The sequence below is a fragment of the Watersipora subatra genome, chromosome 10, assembly GCF_963576615.1.
Source record: "Watersipora subatra chromosome 10, tzWatSuba1.1, whole genome shotgun sequence".
Classification (NCBI taxonomy): Eukaryota; Metazoa; Bryozoa; class Gymnolaemata; order Cheilostomatida; family Watersiporidae; genus Watersipora; species Watersipora subatra.
The window spans coordinates 53039767-53060016 of record NC_088717.1 but is presented as its reverse complement, the minus strand read 5'-3'; the positions used below and the strand labels follow the sequence as shown (position 1 = coordinate 53060016).

Genomic DNA, 20250 nt, shown 5'->3' with positions numbered 1-20250 from the left:
CCAGTATATCAGTTCTGTTGTTCGTGGGATTGAATGGTTTATCTGTAGCTCCTGCAGATTGGCTTGATGGAATCTGTAGTTCATTTCCTAAGGAGTTTTCAGTTTTCTTTTGAGAAGAGGAATTCTGAGAAAAGTGACACTTTCCAGAGGTGAGAGAAACAACTGTCAATAAACCGTGAGAGTCACTGCTCTTGTTGATCACTTCTAAATCAGACTGGCAACTACTCATTGGAGTGGAAAACAAAATCTTGTCTTGTGCAAGTGGTTGGTTTTCAGAAATGAGTAGATCCAGTAGGCTTGGATTGTGAAGAGCTAGTCTTCCTTCCGAAATTTTACTCCATTTTGTGTCACGCGGATGAGCAGATTCTAGTGTTTGTTTAGTTTGTACCTCTTTTTGGCTCCATATTCCAGTTTGTGGTAACACTGGATCAAAAGTATCATTCATGACCCTAAAGCTCTGCAAGCTTGAGTCATCGACAGACGCTTCACAGCTGGATGCAACCCCCGAAGTAGATACAGAAGTATGTCTAGAGTCACAATTTGTTTTACGTCTTATCATATCTTCTCTTGAATAGCTTCTACTCTTGTACGAAAGCATATCAGACACTGGCGAAACTTCGAGGCTGTAGTAATCGCTTGTAGAAGCCATATTCAGTGGAGTTATCTCTCCTCGTTTGTTACCAAATTTGGGACCGATGCCTTGATTGAGTACTTGTCGAGGGAAATCTAAAAGTTAAAGCACATCTAAATATCCCATATCATTACCTGCGGTATCTAAACTAGTGCTACTAGTGCCACTAATTAAATTAAAAGGTTAGGGTTTTGTACAAAAAAGAAAAAAAACATATTATTGATAAATTTTGACTTCAATGACATATACGTGCAATGTTACTGTTGATATGATTCTAACATCAGCTTGCTGGACAATGTTAATAAACCCTTTTTATTGGCTCAAATCAGTCTCTGCTAGATTTTATAAACAATATACTCAAAATACTCTGATTCAGTTTAGCATACATAACTTAGTGTCACGTGACTTACTTTTTGTCTAGTTGCATGAGATCAATCACTATACAAGTGTATTTACTTGCTTACTAGTCCTTTGGTTAGTTGCATGAGACTTACTATAACCAAATCAACACAGATAACTTTGTTATCAACTTTGCTTAGCTAGGTCATTTTGTTTCACTCAGATCAAGCTGCCACTGTTGGTATGATTAGATGAGAATTGCATACACTGATTTTACCTGTTGGCCTGAGTTTGCTAGTTTTCATGGTTCGGAAACTGCTTCCTTGGGACACTGAAACAGGAACAGAGTGATATCAAACATAATGAAAACTGTCATTCATAATCATCTCATAATTCATTCTCATAAATGAGAACATTTGAAAATTTAACTGCTTTGAGGTTGCTGTTAGTGTTGATATTTGTTAGAAATGATTTAGTCTTTTAAATCTTGCCTACTCTAGCAGATGGTGACATAAAACTGTAGCAGTCAAAGATTTTTTACGACAACTAAAACCCACCTTTACATCAGGGCATCTAATTGGTTATTTTGGGACCAATAAACTTTGCTATAGTTCAGCCAACGATAGTAATGGTTTGCTGCTTAAAATATTCATTTCCTGTACACACTATTTTCAGCAAATCCAAACAAGTACATGTAAAAGTAAAATCCCCCACTTTACAGAACTCACAAATGAGAAATTTTCTGTCATCAAAAATGGCTATCCGCTATAGGTTGTTATTGGGGAAGGTCAGTTCAACAACTCATTGCTTGTGAGTGTAACAGTTCTAGTGAAGCAGGGCATTAAGCTCACCATTTGGGCATTTTGCAAGTAGCCTAAAACTATTAAATGTCTATGAAAATTAACCTGCTTGAGTGCCTTTTAATAGTTTGAAATGTTTTCAATAAAAGCTTCAAGTTATTTTTATTTGCTCTGCAACAAAACGTTTTATTGAATGATCTTAGTTTTTTTCATATTTGTTTTTATGAGAGAAAAAGCTGATATGCATTGATCTAATTGATTAGATGGCAATGTCACTTTTCATCTTATTGAAAATGAATCAAATTTGTGAGAAGTATATAAGTTGCAATGAGAAACAAGGCTGAATGCTGTGAGTGTATGTACATGTAGGTATGGTGACAGAAGCAAACTACGCATAAGAGGGGGCTACAACGGAGTAACAAACTACGACAAACCTTCAGCAAACAAAGATACGATTGTGAAGTTGCCGGTTGATATTTTTTGTATCTACGTAAAATTCCAAGGATTACCATTTAACATATCATAGACTTTTGGGCATGCCTCAGAGGTTCAACAGTTATTATGTTAGTTGAAAAACTATTGTAACTTTAAAGATCTATGACAAAATGTTTTCTTAAATACAAAAATTTGAGAAATACATAGAAGCTGCGTAGTCTAGTAGAGGGAATAGCCAACTTTTAGAGAAGTAACGAAGTTACCGAGACTTTTGTCTGAGTATTCCTCGATTATGTTGAATACGTCTGGGGGAAGAGAATCGCTTCCATACTGCAGAAGACTCATAGAATCCATGTCAGTGTTAATGAGTGAAGATCGGTAAGATTCAGTGTCTCCATCAGCAACTCTTACTGCCTCTATCTTTGCTGGACCTTCTATTGTTGAATACATTTGTCCTTTGACCTCCCTTGTTCTAAAACAGTTCCAACGTCATAGATTATTTGAAAACGATTCAAAGCTATTTGATTAGAGAAAATTATATTTTCCTGAATGGGATGTTATAAGTTAAATTGCGCAATAATGCTCAGTATATAATTGGTGCCCAAATACCTATAACAAATTATCACAAAGTAAAATGTAAAATACATCCTAGACCAGCAAGCCATAGCAGGAAGCAGCTGGATTATGTTGGTTTAGAATTTTTGTCCTGCGAACAACAGATTGCGGTTCAAATACCAAAAATGACAATTGGATGTGACAAGGCATTGGAAGAGTAATCTGCACTGTCACCCACATGCAGGACAAAGGTCATGTACGTGAAAGAACTTATCATTTTTCTGATACAATGTAAAATTGATTAAATTAAAAGACAACGACTTTTAAACATCAACTTTTGCCTTGAACCATATTTCCTTTCCGGAATGCTTAAACTCAACAAACTCATAGATTTTGTATATTCTGCTACTTTTGTGAGACTTAGGAGACTTTTTTAAACCATCTTTTGTTTCTTTTTTGTTCTATTATCGTTGTATAGCATAATTTGAAAAACATTTCTATTTGAAATGAAATTATTGCCAATAAAGTAATCTATATATATATATTTCTCAAAGTATGTCATTTGTAGATCTGTAGATCTGTCATTTCAGCTATAGCTATCAAAACCTTAAAATAAAAAAATTGTACCGAAAAAGATTTGATCTCAGACCTTTCAGTTTGCCAGTATGACACCACAACAAATTCTCCCACAGAAATTGATTTGTTATTTAGCCGATATAGGTCGCTATATGGGAGCAAATACCCAACGACTTTGCGTACTACGCAGGGTGATTGCGTAAGTAACGTAACGTGAGACGAATTATAGCTCTCATTAGAAAAGCTTTATTCAAATTTTCCATTGGCAATGTGCCAGGCTACTAGCAAGTGGCAGGCAACTCCCATTACTTCTCATTGTTTATAAGCTGATTTTAAATACCCGAGCAACGCCGGGTAGCACAGCTAGTATCTATATATAATAAGTCTACAGACTTTTAGCTGATATAATACTGGAGCAACTGTGATTGGATGCCCTTTCTAACACCACCAATACTCCCTGTGTGACTCACCAGTGACCTACTGATCATTAGTAAGCTCCTAACCTATGTAGCTGAGCTATAATTACTGCGTTATTTTGGAAAATATTTGTGTATTCGCCAAGACTCTTCAAAAGAGTTTTAAAAACTTTTTGAACGTTTCTACATGTTAAGCAAAAGCCAAAAAAGTATAAACAAGTGAAACATAACACCAATGACTGGTTTCGCTGTACATTGTCTCAAGTAATTTATAATAGTCCTTTTTACAGACATGTTCCTCTGTAATACACATTGTTTATTTGACTGTATTATATTTATGCCTAACCTTTTTGCTTCTGAGGGTCTCTCGCTGTGATAAGGATGAATTTTTAGTGACTGGTATTCTTTCATGTTAGCTCGCTGAGTTGAGCCTTTCTTTAGGGATGAGCTGCTCAGAGCTGAGTACCTTGTCATTAGAGTCCTCAAGGCCACCTGGTTACTCCTGAATATGTCTATGCCCTGAGAAGAGGGTGCAGAAGCAAATTTTTAAATGGGAGTAGGTTTGAGCATTAGAGGGCAACTCATGTCACGAATAAGTGTAATGCAGCCCCAAATAATGTATATGGCAGGATTATTGCAAAGTGAAGGAGAAAAATTTTCTTTCCGAACACTTGTTAACCATCGGATTTCCTTATCATTAAGGGCATACAAACCAAGTTTCAAATCATTTTGAAAAATATTTATAGCTTACCAGTAAATCAGTTAAAAGTGTGTAAAATATTTAGCAAAACAAAAATTTTGAAAACCATTTTAGTGTTTAAGTTTTCATAAGGCAGTTCCAGAAAACAATGTAATTGATTTGTTTTAAAATAATCCCAGCAGATTGCACAAAATCTTGGTTTAAACCAAATTTATTCAGAACAAATAACATTTAAAACAGCTCTACAGGTCTCTCATGTTGTATACATACAGTCAAGAAATGATCATTTTAGTTTTATATGCCTTGCGTGAATGAATGGAACACAGAGTGGATCAACTAAATCATGTAGTGCTCACAAGAAATCATAATCTTACCACTCTACTCACATGTTTAAACCTCACTTTCACCTAGGCAACAAGAGGCAGGTACTTTCTATATGTGCAAAGTTCTGGCATAAACCTGTTATTCAATGTCTATTGTGTGACATTCAATAGGTAATTGGTTGAATTCTTTGGCTCGCAAATACATTACAAAATACTACAGTGAACACTTATGTTACGATGTCAAATCAAAATCCTATTATACATATAAAAACTATAAAGGTTGGTCGACTGGCTGGACCATCAAGTAGCGTTGGTCACTCTATTTTGCAATATTGTTGCTTGTTGGTCATTGCTGCTGCTAAAAGTTCAACATTGTATACTTGTGTTCAAAGTTAATATATCATGGAATGAGGATGCACTGAACATATTTCAAGTAACCTACAGTGGAAGAGTGAGAAGAAAAGTTTTGCTCAGGCCTGCATATGACAAGAGGCAGGTGGTTTAGATGACGCCGTGTAACCGTATCAACGCAGACGTGCTTTGTCTGCTTGCATAGAGCCCCACTAACAACACTCAAGTCAATCATTTCTTGATATATCTCTAGAATCTCGTCAGCATTCCGGCAACCTTTGACATCTGTCAACAGATATGTGATGTATACTAAAATTCAGCAATGATTTCCATTTCAAAAATAGCCAACATTCTGATAACTAGAGAACGACTAACCGAAAGGATTCTTGCTCTGTTTATCAAATGTTTAAACTAAATGGTTTCTAAAGTACTTCAGTTTGACAATACAGAAGCTTGCCCTTTTTAACCCTTTTGCTTCCAAGCACATTTGACTTGAAATTATTCAGCATACCGAGCCAATTAGTTGCCCAATTTTAACCACAGGTACAAAAGTATGAAAGCTGCTATAACCAACTTTTAACTTGCCCTAGATCCCTAAATAGATATGCATTGGGAAGCTGAGAAACGTCTCTACCAGTTAATATTTATTGCTTGCAATTAATCTATAAAGATCTTATGGCCTGCGCTAAAATATTCGGAGCTTTCAATTTTTTATTTCATTAATCCAAATTGGAAAGCATATTTTCATTTTGTAACTATGTTAACCATTTTGTATTTATTTGCTAAAATAGGCTGAGAAAAGGGTTAGCGCTTGATAAAAAAACATGATTAATTAATTTTAGCATCGAGTCAATAAAAGACAAGCGGTTTTAATATAATTACCAGAGTTTCTGTAAAACTTGTATCAGCTGTTCCATACATGGGTGACCAATTTTCCTACTGAAAGGTATGATTTTTCAAGGAACAAGGGCTATGTACATACTTATCAATGTAAATGGGACCTATCACACGCTTACAATAAAAATTTCTACAACCAAAATTTATTGAACGTTTTAATCTAAATAAATTTTAGTTCAAATACTTAGCAGATTAATACCAAACTCTTTACTCAGAAGTTTATTATTCTAGTTGAATACAGCTATTGAGAAGCTTTAAAATAATGAAAAATGGTTTTTCTGATTTACAATCTCTTCATCTGATGAACTGAGCCCATTGCTGACAATTGCTTGATCTCTCACCGGTTTCAAGATTGTGGAGATGAGTTTTAATGGCGAGCTGGTGGAGTGCGGATCCGTGAGTCACTACTGCATCCTTCAAGTCAAATTTTCTGACATGTTCAAAGATTTCTCCTTCCAGTCTTCCTGTCATCTTCATGCTGCACATGGTCTGATTGTCTACTGGCTGGTAAGAGAGATGCCACAGACAATTGCAATGCAAAGTTTGTTATCAAAAGTTTAGTATGAAAAGTACTCTAATGAACCATATACAAGTTACTAGCTAATGATGACTAGGTCCGCATGTAATGAATGTTAAACACAAACAGTTAGGGTATGTTAGCGTCTGATATTTTTTTTAGCGAGGTGGATGTTTGTGCTAGCACTTTGTATAATGTTCATATTTTACCTCCCTTGCGCTTCAGCCTAAGGGTTAGCGCTCTACATATATCAGGCACGATTATGATGTGTGAATTATACCTGACCAGAGATAATGAGACACACAGACAAGGTTTCTTCAGAGAAAAGCGAGGATGGAAGGAGATCTGGCTGTGTGCTCAGTTGCATCCCGGAAGGCAACTCAATGTTAATGTTCAGATCTGTCAGACATGGTTGTGCAGAGAGTCTCATGGCTTCTACCACCTACATGTACAAGCATTATATCATATTTTAATAATAATTTATTCTCATCCGCCAAAATAAGACAAAACAGAAATAAAAATAAAATGAATGAAATAAATGGCAGAAGATGATGCAATATTTTATGCTTAAAAACATCCTACTTTTTACTAACTACCTAACCTTCCACTATTAGTATTGCGTGAGGTCTACCTTCCACTATTAGTATTGCATGAGGTCTATTATTAATTATTCATCTCTATGATAATTCAGCTCGGTGTTTTGACAGTCTTAGCTGAACTCAGGACCATATTTTCATTTCTGCACATTTTTTTGTCATGATTGAAATTTAAGAGACAAAAAGCACCTGTTTTCTTAGATAGTGCGTGCTGTATATGCTAATAATCATATTATATAAAGTGGCATCATGTCAAAATGACAGCTAAACTGCAAACTTCAAGACCTCTCTAAAGCTTCCGCTTTAGCCTACCACTCATTCAGCCACAATTAACCTTTTTATGACAGTAGTAATAATAAATTAGTTTATTACCTTACCAGTAGTAATAATAAGTTTAATAAAATAGTAAGGATAATAATAAGCATATAACTATAGCGGCAGAAGCAATGATAAAAGAATATTAGCTATAGCGCTGAAAACTCTAGAGCCTTCTGTATTTAGTCTAACCATACCTTGCTGCTCAAGGCCTGCGGGTTCTTCATGTAGTACGATTTTCCGTTTCCTGCTCGAGCGAGGTTTGAAACAAGATATCTCGAAGCTGTTCTGTCTATGCCAAATGTGAACATTCTTGAGCAGTCTGAGTTTTGCTTGACAAGGTCTACGCAGCTGTCAGGGTCCTCCACACCGCCATCCGTAATCAGATAGATCTGTAGCAGTCAGTGTGACTTCGTATAACACAACATGTATAATTGTTATCATACACAATTGGGTTATGAGAGGCTCTGACAATATAATGAGTGATTAATTACTAATTGATTTGTGAGCTTTTTATTGAACTACAGATTATACTATTGGGACATAAATTCCTTTGATTTTCTTACTTCCATATATCTTATGCAGCTTACAGCTACAATGAACTTTTTATAACTGACTCTAATAGTAAAGACTTTAGGTATGCCTCTTGTACTTGTACTAAGCACCCCATCTAGTACCGTACATGTATTACTTCAACTTAATTAAGAACTTTGCAACCAGTAGGTAAACTCACAGACTACAATAAACAGATGTTAACATATATTACTTATTGGCACTGATCTTTTAAAATCAATTAATGTAAACAATCACCTGCTTGCAGTTGCCAGTTTTGTTTGCATGAGAATAAATATGCTCTAACAGGCTGTAGATGTTAGTAGCAAACATGTTTGCCTTGATAGAGTTCCTTAGCTTCAGAGCTTTCATGGTAGAGTAGGCTGTGAGTTTTTGGCTTGTTCTAAAAAATCAAAATAGTATATATTCGATATAGACACAAATGGTTTTGTTTAAATTTGCTTTATTTACATGTATGTTAGTTCAATTAAAATTCAGATTTTCTACATAGTTATTACCGTGTTTAATATTTCTAATAAAAACATTTTGCTGCAATCATCATTGCAGTGTTATGATAACTAAACCAGTTTTTTGTCTTGTTCGAGCTGAAGCTTTTTGATTGGATTAGCTGAAAAACACAGATACAGCACAGCTACAACACAGATACAGCACATCTACAAGACAGATACAGCACAACTACAACGCAGATACAGCACAGTTACTACACAGATATAGCACAGCTACAACGCAGATACAACACAGCTACAACACAAATACAGCACAGTTACAATGCAGATACAGCACAGCTACAACACAGATACAGCCCAGCTACAACGCAGATACAGTGCAGCTACAACACAGATACAGCACAGCTACAACACATATAAAGCACAGCTACAACACAGCTACAACACAGATACAGCACAGCTACAACACAGATTCAGCATCGTCACAACACATATGCAGCGCAGTCTGTCCTTTGCTAGTCCTATTTGCTGATGCTAATGCCAAATGTTCACTAGTAATACTTGTACTTCACACTAACTCTTCTAGTACTATTTTAACAGATATACACTTACTTAAACAACGGTCTGATGGTCGAGCCAAAGCTTATGATGTTAAAGAAGCTGCCAGGTTGCAAGTATCTGATGAAATGAGTGACAGCGTCTCGTAGTAACTCAATCTTGCTGCCATACATACTTCCTGTCAACACAAAGCTTCGGATAAATCAAATGCGTCAGTAAACTTTGTGGTGATAAAGTGATGGTAGGACCTACATGTAATTAGTTAGGACTGAACTCTTGATCACAGACTATGTTTGTGTAAGGTTTCGAGGCTAAAAATAATTTACTAAAAAAGTCTATTTAAGGCTATACTATTGTTTAGCAATTAGTAGCAAAGTTTCATTTGACATAGAGGAAAGCTGGCGATGTTGTAAGCGTTACATTAACCATAACACAGAATTCATTTTAGCTGTTTTAGTCCCCATTACATTGTCTCAGTAATCTGGAGTTTAGAGAATCACTGCACTTAATTTTATGTGTTATTTTAAGGAGGAAAACCTGTGAAAAATTGTAGAGCCTAGTCTATAAGGCATTCTAGAATTATGATTTTAACAGGTAATTGTAACAGGAGTGGGCTGTATGACTTGAAAATAAAATTATTAAAAGGCTGGCACGAAGCCTGGTGATGCTAGGGAGTTCTTTTAATTTCAATGAGATAGGCTGCAGGTAGAGTGTTTAAAAACTGTTTCTCAGGAACCAGACCAAGTTTTGAACCTAATTATTGTTGTTAGAAGGCACGGATCCGTACACTTGTGAATTTTGGATGAAATAACTAAATGATGTGGGAATGGACTAGCAAATATACGGTAGTGTTTACACGCACTAACAGACAAGCACATCGACACGCACACACAGTGACAAAGAGAGATATATTAATACAGATATGCTTGCGGACAATAGTACAAGCTAGTGTGAATGCAAGGCTATGGAATTAGCAGCCTGTGAGATTACTAATGCATTGGATGTTGTTAGCTTCTCAATGAATTGCAGGATTTCAGTTGTAAATCAAACATCACAGCATTATTACCTTTTTTATAATAAATTATTTATTACCTTATAACAGGCATGTCAAATGTAGAATACCAAGATTGCAGTGATATAAAAAGTGAGAGCAAGTTATGAGAGCCCACCTGATCTGTCTAGGCACAGAATATATTCATTCTTCTGATGGATAGATGGAGCCTTTTTTGCAGCATGATGCAATGTGAGGTGCGCGCAATAGCTACTTTGTAGCCAATGAGTTGCCTTCTCTCTGCCTGCATTACAAGTTACACCAGTAACATATACCACACAACGGTACCTGTTAATTAAAGTTTATTCTAATAATGAACTGAACTTTTCTAGGAGCAAAAAGTTTCTATATGAATATTAATATTTAAAGGACTGTAATGTTAGTTGAAGAGCTGAGGATATCGATATGTAGAACTTACGAGTGACTGGACTGTGAGTGTGAACATGCGGCTGGTCAAGGTCATAATAAGAAATGCAGAAACAGAAGTCTTTAGAAAGCACATAAGATCCAACTGTATCAATCTGTAATTCAGAAATCTCCAGTATTATTTATACTACAGGAAAAATCAATTCCACATTAAAAAAACACTTTTTTATATTAATTTTGTTATTACGCTAAAATATTAAGAGTAATTATTGTACAAACATTTCTTATAAAAATATGATAAATATGTATATCATAAATGAATGTAATATTATATAAATATTAACTATTATGTTAACATTAAAATAATAAACATTCAATAAATAATTACACATACCTGTACATATTTCCGTTGCTCATTCTTATAGTTTACTGCCAGTTTATGATCTGAGACCACTTTGCGTATCCTGTATTCCCCAGATATGATAGCTCTGCACTGGAGGTTTAAAGTATCATAAATCTCAGGAGTACACAACTCTAAAAAATAAATTCATCACAATCAGTTTGAAAATACAACCGTAACAATAATTTTTAAGACAACACATGTTTATAATATATGGAAAAAGCTTATCTGGATGAGAAATATGGTTACAGAATGCAAAGGGTCAACATGTGGTTCTACAACTTATAGAAGAGTATTCAAAATGCTATTTGTTTGTTGTTAAAGAACTATTTATTTGATTTTAGTGGCTCACTGTTGCTTTTTTTTTTGTTTGCTTCGCAATTGTTGTATGACATAATGTGTAATAAACAAAGTTTATGCTTAAAATGAACGTATTTCCAATAAAGTAGAATAGTATAATTATATAGTATAGAATGTATATAGAATCAAATACAGAATAGTATACAGACCTATATTAATCTGTAGGTCTCAGCTAATTGAGATCTACCGCCTGATGATTGTGTAAGCAAGAAACTGCCAGTAGCTGCCAAAGATAAGTGCACTGTCTACTTCTCTACTAATTTACTTATATATATTTCTCAAAGTTGGACGTCTGTCATTGTATATGTCTAGCTATAGCTAGTAAAATCTTGGAATAAAGAATCCGTAAGGCAGAAGATTTGATCTCAGTACTTTCCATTCGCAGGTCTGACGCCTTACTAGCTATGCCCCACAAGCTATATAGATTCTCCAGGCGATATACATTGGCAAATGGGAGCAAATAGGCTACTGCTTTCAGTCACGATGCAAAGTCATTGCGTAACGTCATGGAGAGGGGTAGCTCTTATTAGCAAGCTTACTCAAATTATCCATTGGCAATGTGCCAGGCTAATAGCAAGTGGCAGGCAACTCTTATTACCTCTCATTGTTTATAAGCTGATTTTTAATACGCGGGCAATGTCAGGTAGCACAGCTAGTATATATATATATATAAATGTATCCTATAAAACCTATCAATTTTTAAATTTTTATTTCTGTCTGTTTGTGTCATAAAGGACTTGCGGGTCATACCGGTCTCTAAGCTTGATCAGGAGTTTTAGAAACTAATGGCAAGCCAGCTGAGATGAAAGGAGAGACTCTCACCTGCTATTGAGTGTCAGAAAAAATGAATACTGATTGAAATGAACATACAAAATGATAAACCAACTAGATAATGGATGTGTCATCTGACATATTGCAGGAATACTACTAATGGTGCAGCTTCAGGCAAAAGAAAAGACATTAACCATGATTGTTCTTGTTTATAGATCAGTAAGAGTAATGACCTCAACTTACTCTAAACTAAAAAATACATTGGATATTAAAATTGATTCTATTACAAAATCTAGCTTTGCTTAGCAGTTGTAGTTTAAATACAGAATTTATTTTTCCTATTAAACTAAAAGCTATGATATATAAAGTACATTCTATAAGAGCTAACATCGTTGCTCTTTCACTCTCGTCAGCAGTGACTAAGGTGAGAGTGCTTAGTGCTGCGTAAGTATAAGAAGACCATGTCAAACTCTGTCATTGCAAGTCATATGCTGGCTTCAGTAGTTGTCACATGCTTAGCTAATTACAGCCTGCGGTCTGATCTTAGGCAATATCTATTCTACAGGATTGAGGACTCTGTCTATAATAACACTGTTTTGGAGTTACTTCATCTGCGTTTGATGAAATAGAATACAGAGCAGCCAGATTGAACTGCTAACTTTCAGCAGTCTGTTAATAAAGAGCCACTTGCCATGAGTGCCAACTTTTAGTAGAGAACCACTTGCTATGACATGCCAACCTGCAGTCGTCCATTAATAGAGAGCTACTTGCTATGGCATGCCAACTTCCAGCAGTGAGCCACTTGCTATGGCATTCCTACTTGCTGTGTTCCGTTAATGAAGAGCTACTTGCTATGGCATGCCAACTTCCAGTAAAAAGCCAATTGCTATAGATTGGCGCATAGATATGCATGGTATATAGTATTCGTGCAAATTATAATACTGGAAAAGTAACAATCGTAAGATTGGAAGTCGTTCAATTCTGGTCGTACAACGGAAGGATTGTCAGCTCTGCTGGCTACCATCATCATGCAAGTTATTAATTATTACTAAAATCAATAATAAAGACAATACTTGTGACAAGGTAGTCAATATAGTAAAAGCTTTCATAATGCCATGACTATCGTTTACAGCTGAAATAAATCAAAGCTCTCGAAGAATCTATTTATTAAGCGTACAGGAAGTTCAATCAATAATCTCATTGGCTGTGCTTGGTGTATCTGAGCAATGCGTTTTCCTATCCAAAACACTGCGAATCAAATCTTAGGATCAGATAACCGTCAATATCTTTAGGAAGGTTACTTACAACAATGATATACAGCCCCCACAGCCCCCCTGTGGGGGCTGTATATCATTGCTTACAATAATGGGCTAAAGAGCTCCTTGCAATGGCTTTATAACAGATAAACTGTGTGTCTCAAGAATGCATTCGTTTCTAAATAAATGTGCATTTATCACAGTATTTTTCGTACAGCAAACATCTGCTCTTGGCTTGTCATGCTTTGCTGTTAGCTAATCTCCTATCAGTAAAAGTTTTGGTTGTAAAGTATGTCCATGTCTGGGCAATTGAAACTTTTCAACACAGCAAATTTAATTAGGATTAAATCAGTTAATCATACCAAAATAAACAGAATATAATTAATTTAAACTAGCGACCTGAAAAAAACCAAGAAAACCACTTTATAAATATGAAAATGTTTTGTTGATAATGTTTCCTGATTTGAGTAATATGTGGAAAGCCAGGTTTAAGAATGAATTTTGCTGTTGACCCTGTACTGAACATGTACTGAGTTTTTACTAAGTTACCGTTTGCATGAACGCAGGCGCTTTCCTTGAATAAGTCTTCAAATGTATATACGCCTGCACTACTACGCAGCACTAATCAGATATTCACTGACTTTCCTTCTGAGAGAGAGAGAGAGGAGAGAGAGAGAGAGAGAGAGAGAGAGAGAGAGAGAGAGAGGAGAGGAGAGAGAGAGAGAGAGAGAGAGGAGGAGAAGAGGAGAGAGAGGAGAGAGAGGAGAGAGAGGAGAGAGAGGAGAGAGAGGAGAGAGAAAGAGAGAGAGAGAGAGAGAGGAGAGAGAGAGAGGAGAGAGAGAGAAAAGAGAGGAGAGAGAGGAGAGAGAGGAGAGAGAGGAGAGGGGAGAGAGAGGAGAGAGAGGAGAGAGAGAGAGGAGAGAGAGAGAAGAGAGGAGAGAGGAGAGAGAGGAGAGAGAAGAGAGAGAGGAGAGAGAGGAGAGAGAGGAGAGAGAGGAGAGAGAGGAGAGAGAGGAGAGAGAGGAGAGAGAGAGAGGAGAGAGAGAGAAGAGAGGAGAGAGAGGAGAGAGAAGAGAGAGAGGAGAGAGAGGAGAGAGAGGAGAGAGAGGAGAGAGAGGAGAGAGAGGAGAAAGGAGAGAGAGAGAGAGGAGAGAGAGAGAAGAGAGAGAGGAGAGAGAGGAGAGAGAGGAGAGAGAGGAGAGAGAGGAGAGAGAGGAGAGAGGAGAAAGAGGAGAGAGAGGAGAGAGGAGAGAGAGGAGAGAGAGGAGAGAGGAAGAGAGAGAGATGTTTTGTCACATAATAATCAGCAGAAGGATTCTATTCTCAGTTTAGTTTTATCATTTCAGCTGATACAAATATGGCACCAACCTTTGGTTTTTTAGTAGTCCAACTTCAGTATAAAACTATGAATAATAGTGTTATATCGAATAATAACATAACCTCTACACATCGACAGTTTTAGCAATGTAGTCATGCCAATTGTATGTCTGTATGCTAGGATGGAAAATAGATTTTACTTCTCATGCCGCATGCTATGGCATGTTCACTTATATATATATTTGCAAATACCTCCTACAGATGTCCTACCTCACAGAGTTCTATAGCTAAATAACATGTTTATTACGTGCTCAGTTGAAAGGAGTAACACACACCCAGCACCAGGCAGCGTCACAAATACGATATGCTGCACGCAATAGCCCATAACAGCTAAATGAGGCGTGTATATCGGTATTGTTGTATAAAGGGGGCTCGTATCAGCTAATGAAATATTGTTAATATACCCACGAGAGGCGAACGCAATTAAGCAATTGTCACTTTATACAATAGTGTGCTACGAGTTATGCTAAAATCTGATTGAGTGCAACATAATGTATAATAATAATTCGGTTGCAAGAGACCTATTTCACAAACCTTAGGCAGCCGCTGCCTTTGAATTTTTGGCATATTTGACTTGGTAAACTATAACTACTCTGAGACGCTATGTGAAAATGCTTGATTCCCACAGTCTGCCACTTTTCTTCAATGTGTTAGCTAATAATTTCTTATGAAGTTACAATGACAACCGCCATTATCTAAATAACTAAGTTATTTAGGATTGAGGCAACTTTACAGGTTTAACTATGCCGAAATAAAAGAAAAATATCATCCTATATTCAAAGCCAGGTTGAGCGCAAACTTATCTTAAACCAGAAACAGGTTTTCAGTTAATTTCAACTTACGTAACTTAAACAAGTTTTATGCAACCTCTAACAATTATTTTGAAAATTACATTGCTAGCTTCTTTAACAAACTTTTACCTAATACCCTCTTCCGCAACAGAGAGGTATTTTAAACGCCCTATGTCAAGCCGTTGATTTGATTGACTGTCTGTTGCCCTTCCTTTGATTTATGATTCTCTTATGGCATGATCTTGAAAATTTTTTTGTTTAAAATGAACCTATCGTCAATAAAGTAATATATAAGTACATATAAATGGGAAGCTTCTCTCTTTTCCCTTCAGCTGGGAATCAATTGAGATATAATCCTAACTGAACTTTAAGCGATTTTAAGACATGCCGATTCACTCACTTCATTACAAGGATGACAGACACACATGCATTATGTTGCAGCTAAATCTTGGTGCTAGTGAGTGAAAAGCGAAAGATATTTGTACATAGTACTAGTTTACTAACTAGTGCCAACTACAGCGGCAGCCAGCCAGTCGATGCCGCTACCATAAATGTTATTATTGTAAGCTCAGCTCTTTTCAGCAAATAATAAGTTTTTGCTGAAACATACTTATGTTTAGTTTTTTATGTATGTACGCATGTACGTATGTACGTATGTATGTGTAACCTTTTATTGGCATTATTAATCATTAACAAAATGACGTTTTTCATTGCATGCCCCATTCCTATCCTGTGGCCCAGGCCTACCAAGCACCTGCCTCTGTATTCACTTGCTTAAACACTGACCTATTCTAAAAGATAATGTTATGGAAAAGCGGAACAAGCAAACATGATCACTCTATTAATTTTCAATAAAGTCGGCAAGCCTTTTGGTTGGAACAGCTTGAGTCATCCCTTGCAAAATAAAAGAATTATTGGTTTTTCTAACAATGCTTGAGGAACACTAGCCCCACTGTTAGCTTTGTTGTATAATTCTGACATGGTATTTTATTGATTTTCATGAAGTCGTGTAAACAAATAAAACAAAGTGCAAATAAATATGAGTATTGTTATGCAATTGATTTCATTCCTTAGTGTCAAGATGAAAGAAGCCAAAGTAATTGGCAGATGATTGATTAACAAATCGACTGCAAGTAAGAAAAACTAAGAAGATCTTATTGGTCTGAGTCATCCATATATTTGAAGTCTGGTTTAGGAAAAATAAATGAAGTTGTTGAATAACAACTGAATGAAAACGTTCATCTCAATGTTTTTATTCAGTTTAGGTGTTGCCTTGTGCATTGCAAACAAAATTTTGGAAATAGCTCGTTAACGATATTACATGCGGAAGTTGATTTTGATCTAAAATGAAAAAGTATTTCTTGTAACATTTAAACTCGAAGCTAGATTTTTAGAGCTAGTGGTGTACAAGCAAGAGAGATGAGTTTTCAGTCAAGAAAACTTTTTGCTGAATTTCTTTGTACTCAATACAGCTCATATTGTTTATATACGTAAGAGAGACAACTCTGTGAGTGTCAGACATACAAAAACATTTACTCAAAATGCCAAAATACAAAAATACATATTTCAAAATGTTAAACACCAACAACACATAAGCTACTCAAAGAAAATAGAAGGACGGTATCTTAACAAGAACACATGGCAGATACTGCGTTATCTGCTTCGCAAATCTCTTTTAGGTAGTCACAGTTAATTTTGCAAGCTATATACTCTATATACAGTATATTTACACCTTATACAGTACATGAGAAACAAGGCAGCATGCTGCTTAAACAGTATTGGTAGTATAAATTTTAGATGTCAAATTGTTGCAGAAACATCAACAATATACATGTAAAAACCCGCAGCAGTTATAACTAATTCAAGTTGTGAGCGTATTGCTTCAAACATTAGTTTCAATCTTAACAGTTGTCAAACCTTATATCTACTCACCCGTGTAGTGTGACTGCAGCTCTCGGGGGAGAAAAGTAGGAAAAACAAACTTAATCAAGGCATTTTCCTCCACGTCAAAGAGCATAGCGTACTGTAATGTTACTTCCACTTGGTCTCCAGGAGCCAGTAGTCCGAGCTGAAGTTCTACTACGTTACTCGCTGATTGCTCTATCAGAAATCCTGCCTGCAGGAGCAAAACTAAACTAGAGTTTTAGATTTATTACTTATGTAGCCATGAAGACAACATCATTTGTAGAAATCACTCAGACTTGAGCGGTAAACCCGACAGATGTTGTGAATGGTAAATGCAGATTGGTACTTATACATGCTATGATTACATGCTATTCTAGGTTTAATCTACAGACCTAATTAAGAATATAATTACTAAGTCTAGCTGTACTCTGTATTCATCATGAAGACTACTAATAGTGCTGTCATATCTTCCTTTAAGTTACCAAAACTTCTTAGCACTTCATAAACAATAATGAGTTATAGCAGTACACATATTAAAACTCTTAACACTGGTGGTAAGTAATGTGTCTCTTGTAACAAAGAAGTGTCTAATACTCTGCAATAAAGGAAGCTCCTTTTAAGGTAGTAGCCAAGGAAGACTTCAATTGAAACCCTGAAAAGACTCAGTTTTAGCTTTCAGAGGTTTGTTGTAAGTTGTTGGTATGGTAGACTTAGTAGAGTTCTATTATTATTACTCCAACTTTGTTACCTGACAGTGTTATTGATTACAAACTTGAGAAATTAAAAGAAATTAAAATTGGAAAGACTAACAGTTTTGCAAGCTCTGTAAAAATTCAAATAGTTCTTATGTATTTTGACACTCTCTTTCACTCGCCATTGCTGGGAATTACCCCTAGTTATGTTTTCTAGTGAGTTAATAAAACATACCTCTATTATTATTAAATCCAGTTTAAAGGCAATTTAAATAAATCGGTAAATAGCGTTTACCAAAAATGCATTGCTAAAGTCAATATGCATTAAAGCTTATTCTGTAATCAGTATAGCCATTACCCTGGAGTCCTTTTCATGCTCGGCGATTTGGCGAACTTCCAAAGTCACATATCGTTTAGTCTGGTCGACTCTGTTGAGAATGCAGGCATGACACTGCTTGACTGAGGCACTATGGTTAAGAGGAAACAGAAAGACTCCTGGTCCTGAGACTGGCAGGTGGTTGTAAAACTGGATACTAGCTGATACATCCCCGACTAGTCCATTAATGGTTGTAAATAGTCGAATTCCTGAGACTCTCACTGTTAATAGAATACTTAACTGTTGCAAAGGCTAAAAAATTTATATTAGCCATAATTGTATAACCTCATTACCTCATTTTGCCGACCCTCCTATTCCAAATGGAATGCTGCCAGAAAAAGTATGGTATCTTAAAACAGAATTTCTCAAAGACCTTCAAAACTGTAAGTTACAAATTGTTGAGGAAAAGGTTACAGGTGGTAGTTTGTTACAATGGATGCTTCCATTCAAAAACTATGTTATGCGCATTGAGAGCACTGAATTACCTGTTTTGAAATTACAAACGTATCAATTATGCATAGTGATGTAATTTTGAGGTTTAAGCAGTAAAAGAGTTATATGATTCAACGTTTGTAAACCAGTAGTAAGCTAGTAGCTATAGAGATATAGAATATATATGGTATCTGCTGACAGATGCACTGGCTACTGAAGGTTAAGAATAGCTAGAATGTAAATATTCAATATTTTACATTTATGTTTTAGTTAACCATAAGTTTAAAAAAACTTTGGTTATTATCAAGTGATTTTTTAAAAACTGTGAATAAGAAGACAAAAAGTATGGGTACCAGAACTAAATGAAGCGCTTTAAGTGTTTTTTTAGATATAATCAAGTATACCACACACTAGTTGTATTAGGAAGGTCTGGCCGCAATGAGATTTTTCATTTAAACAAATATAATTGAGATGAGAGATAGAGATGATATTTTTTATGTCGCAGCTGTGAGAAGATATAGTTATTAAATCCAATTTCTTATGAAAATGCGACCAAGTTAAGACACCAAGTTAACTTCAGTCAATGAAGTGCAAGTGCTTATTAATCATGGAAATTTCTAACCAAACTAAATGTGCAATAATTTGTAAGGCTACACTATCATTGCTAGTCATCAAATATAGCAGGTTATTACATCATCAACCCTTAAAAGCTGCTTTACTGAAACCTACTTGAGAGGTTTGTTACTTTGAGGAATAGCAAATACTTTTTGTATTAAAGTTTTGATATAATGTATTTTTTCACTAACAATAAGAATATTATTATGACTGTTGTTTTTTATGTTTTTATCTTTAACTTCTCAAATTTTGTTTATATTTATCCAATTTAATCATTACACTAGGACATAGATATACTTCTAATAGCTGTCACTTTACTTCTAGTTCTTTTCATACAAATGTGTAGTACTACACACATGAACCAAATGTACATAACATAGCGTTACCATCTAGATAAGTTACTATCTACGTTTAACGCAGCACAAAAAATTAGCCCAAATCAGCTGTGAGAATATTAAAACCTCCATTTGGAGGCCATGGCGCTTTATTTTCTAACCCTTCCTTTATAGCGATGTTTTATTAGAGGTGATGATCAAATAAAGGGTGCGGTCAAATAGAGGTTTTACAGTATGCTAGTGTCAAAGATTGACTAGGATTGCTAGGCTGTTTGTAGCAGAAACGATCAAGACAGGAGTATTAAAATATTTTTATGATTTTGGTCACTAGAAGACAAGAGAGACAATCCTACCTGGCTTCAACTCTTGGCTAGCTTTGAAACTGTTCAGCTGACTGTGCGCAGGCAGCCTGCTCATGTAAACGCCCCAGCGGTGTCTCATGCTGAATTCAGTTTCCCTCAAGCTAACCACAAAGAATCTTCACAGAGCTGCATC

At 35.7% G+C, this 20250-nt stretch overlaps 2 protein-coding genes across 2 annotated transcripts in view; both read right to left on the bottom strand.

The window, feature by feature from the left end:
• Window positions 1–20250, bottom strand: part of LOC137405935 (uncharacterized) — a 488140-nt gene that overhangs the window by 256094 nt on the left and 211796 nt on the right. The window lies entirely within an intron of this gene.
• LOC137407204 (von Willebrand factor A domain-containing protein 5A-like) lies at window positions 7907–20196 on the bottom strand. The gene is made up of 9 exons (XM_068093807.1): window positions 20109–20196; window positions 18356–18594; window positions 17333–17516; window positions 10840–10979; window positions 10498–10600; window positions 10198–10323; window positions 9083–9206; window positions 8262–8406; window positions 7907–7918 (listed from the first exon to the last, which is right to left on the bottom strand). Exons 1-9 carry the CDS (start codon window positions 20194–20196, stop codon window positions 7907–7909), a joined length of 1161 nt encoding a protein of 386 aa, XP_067949908.1.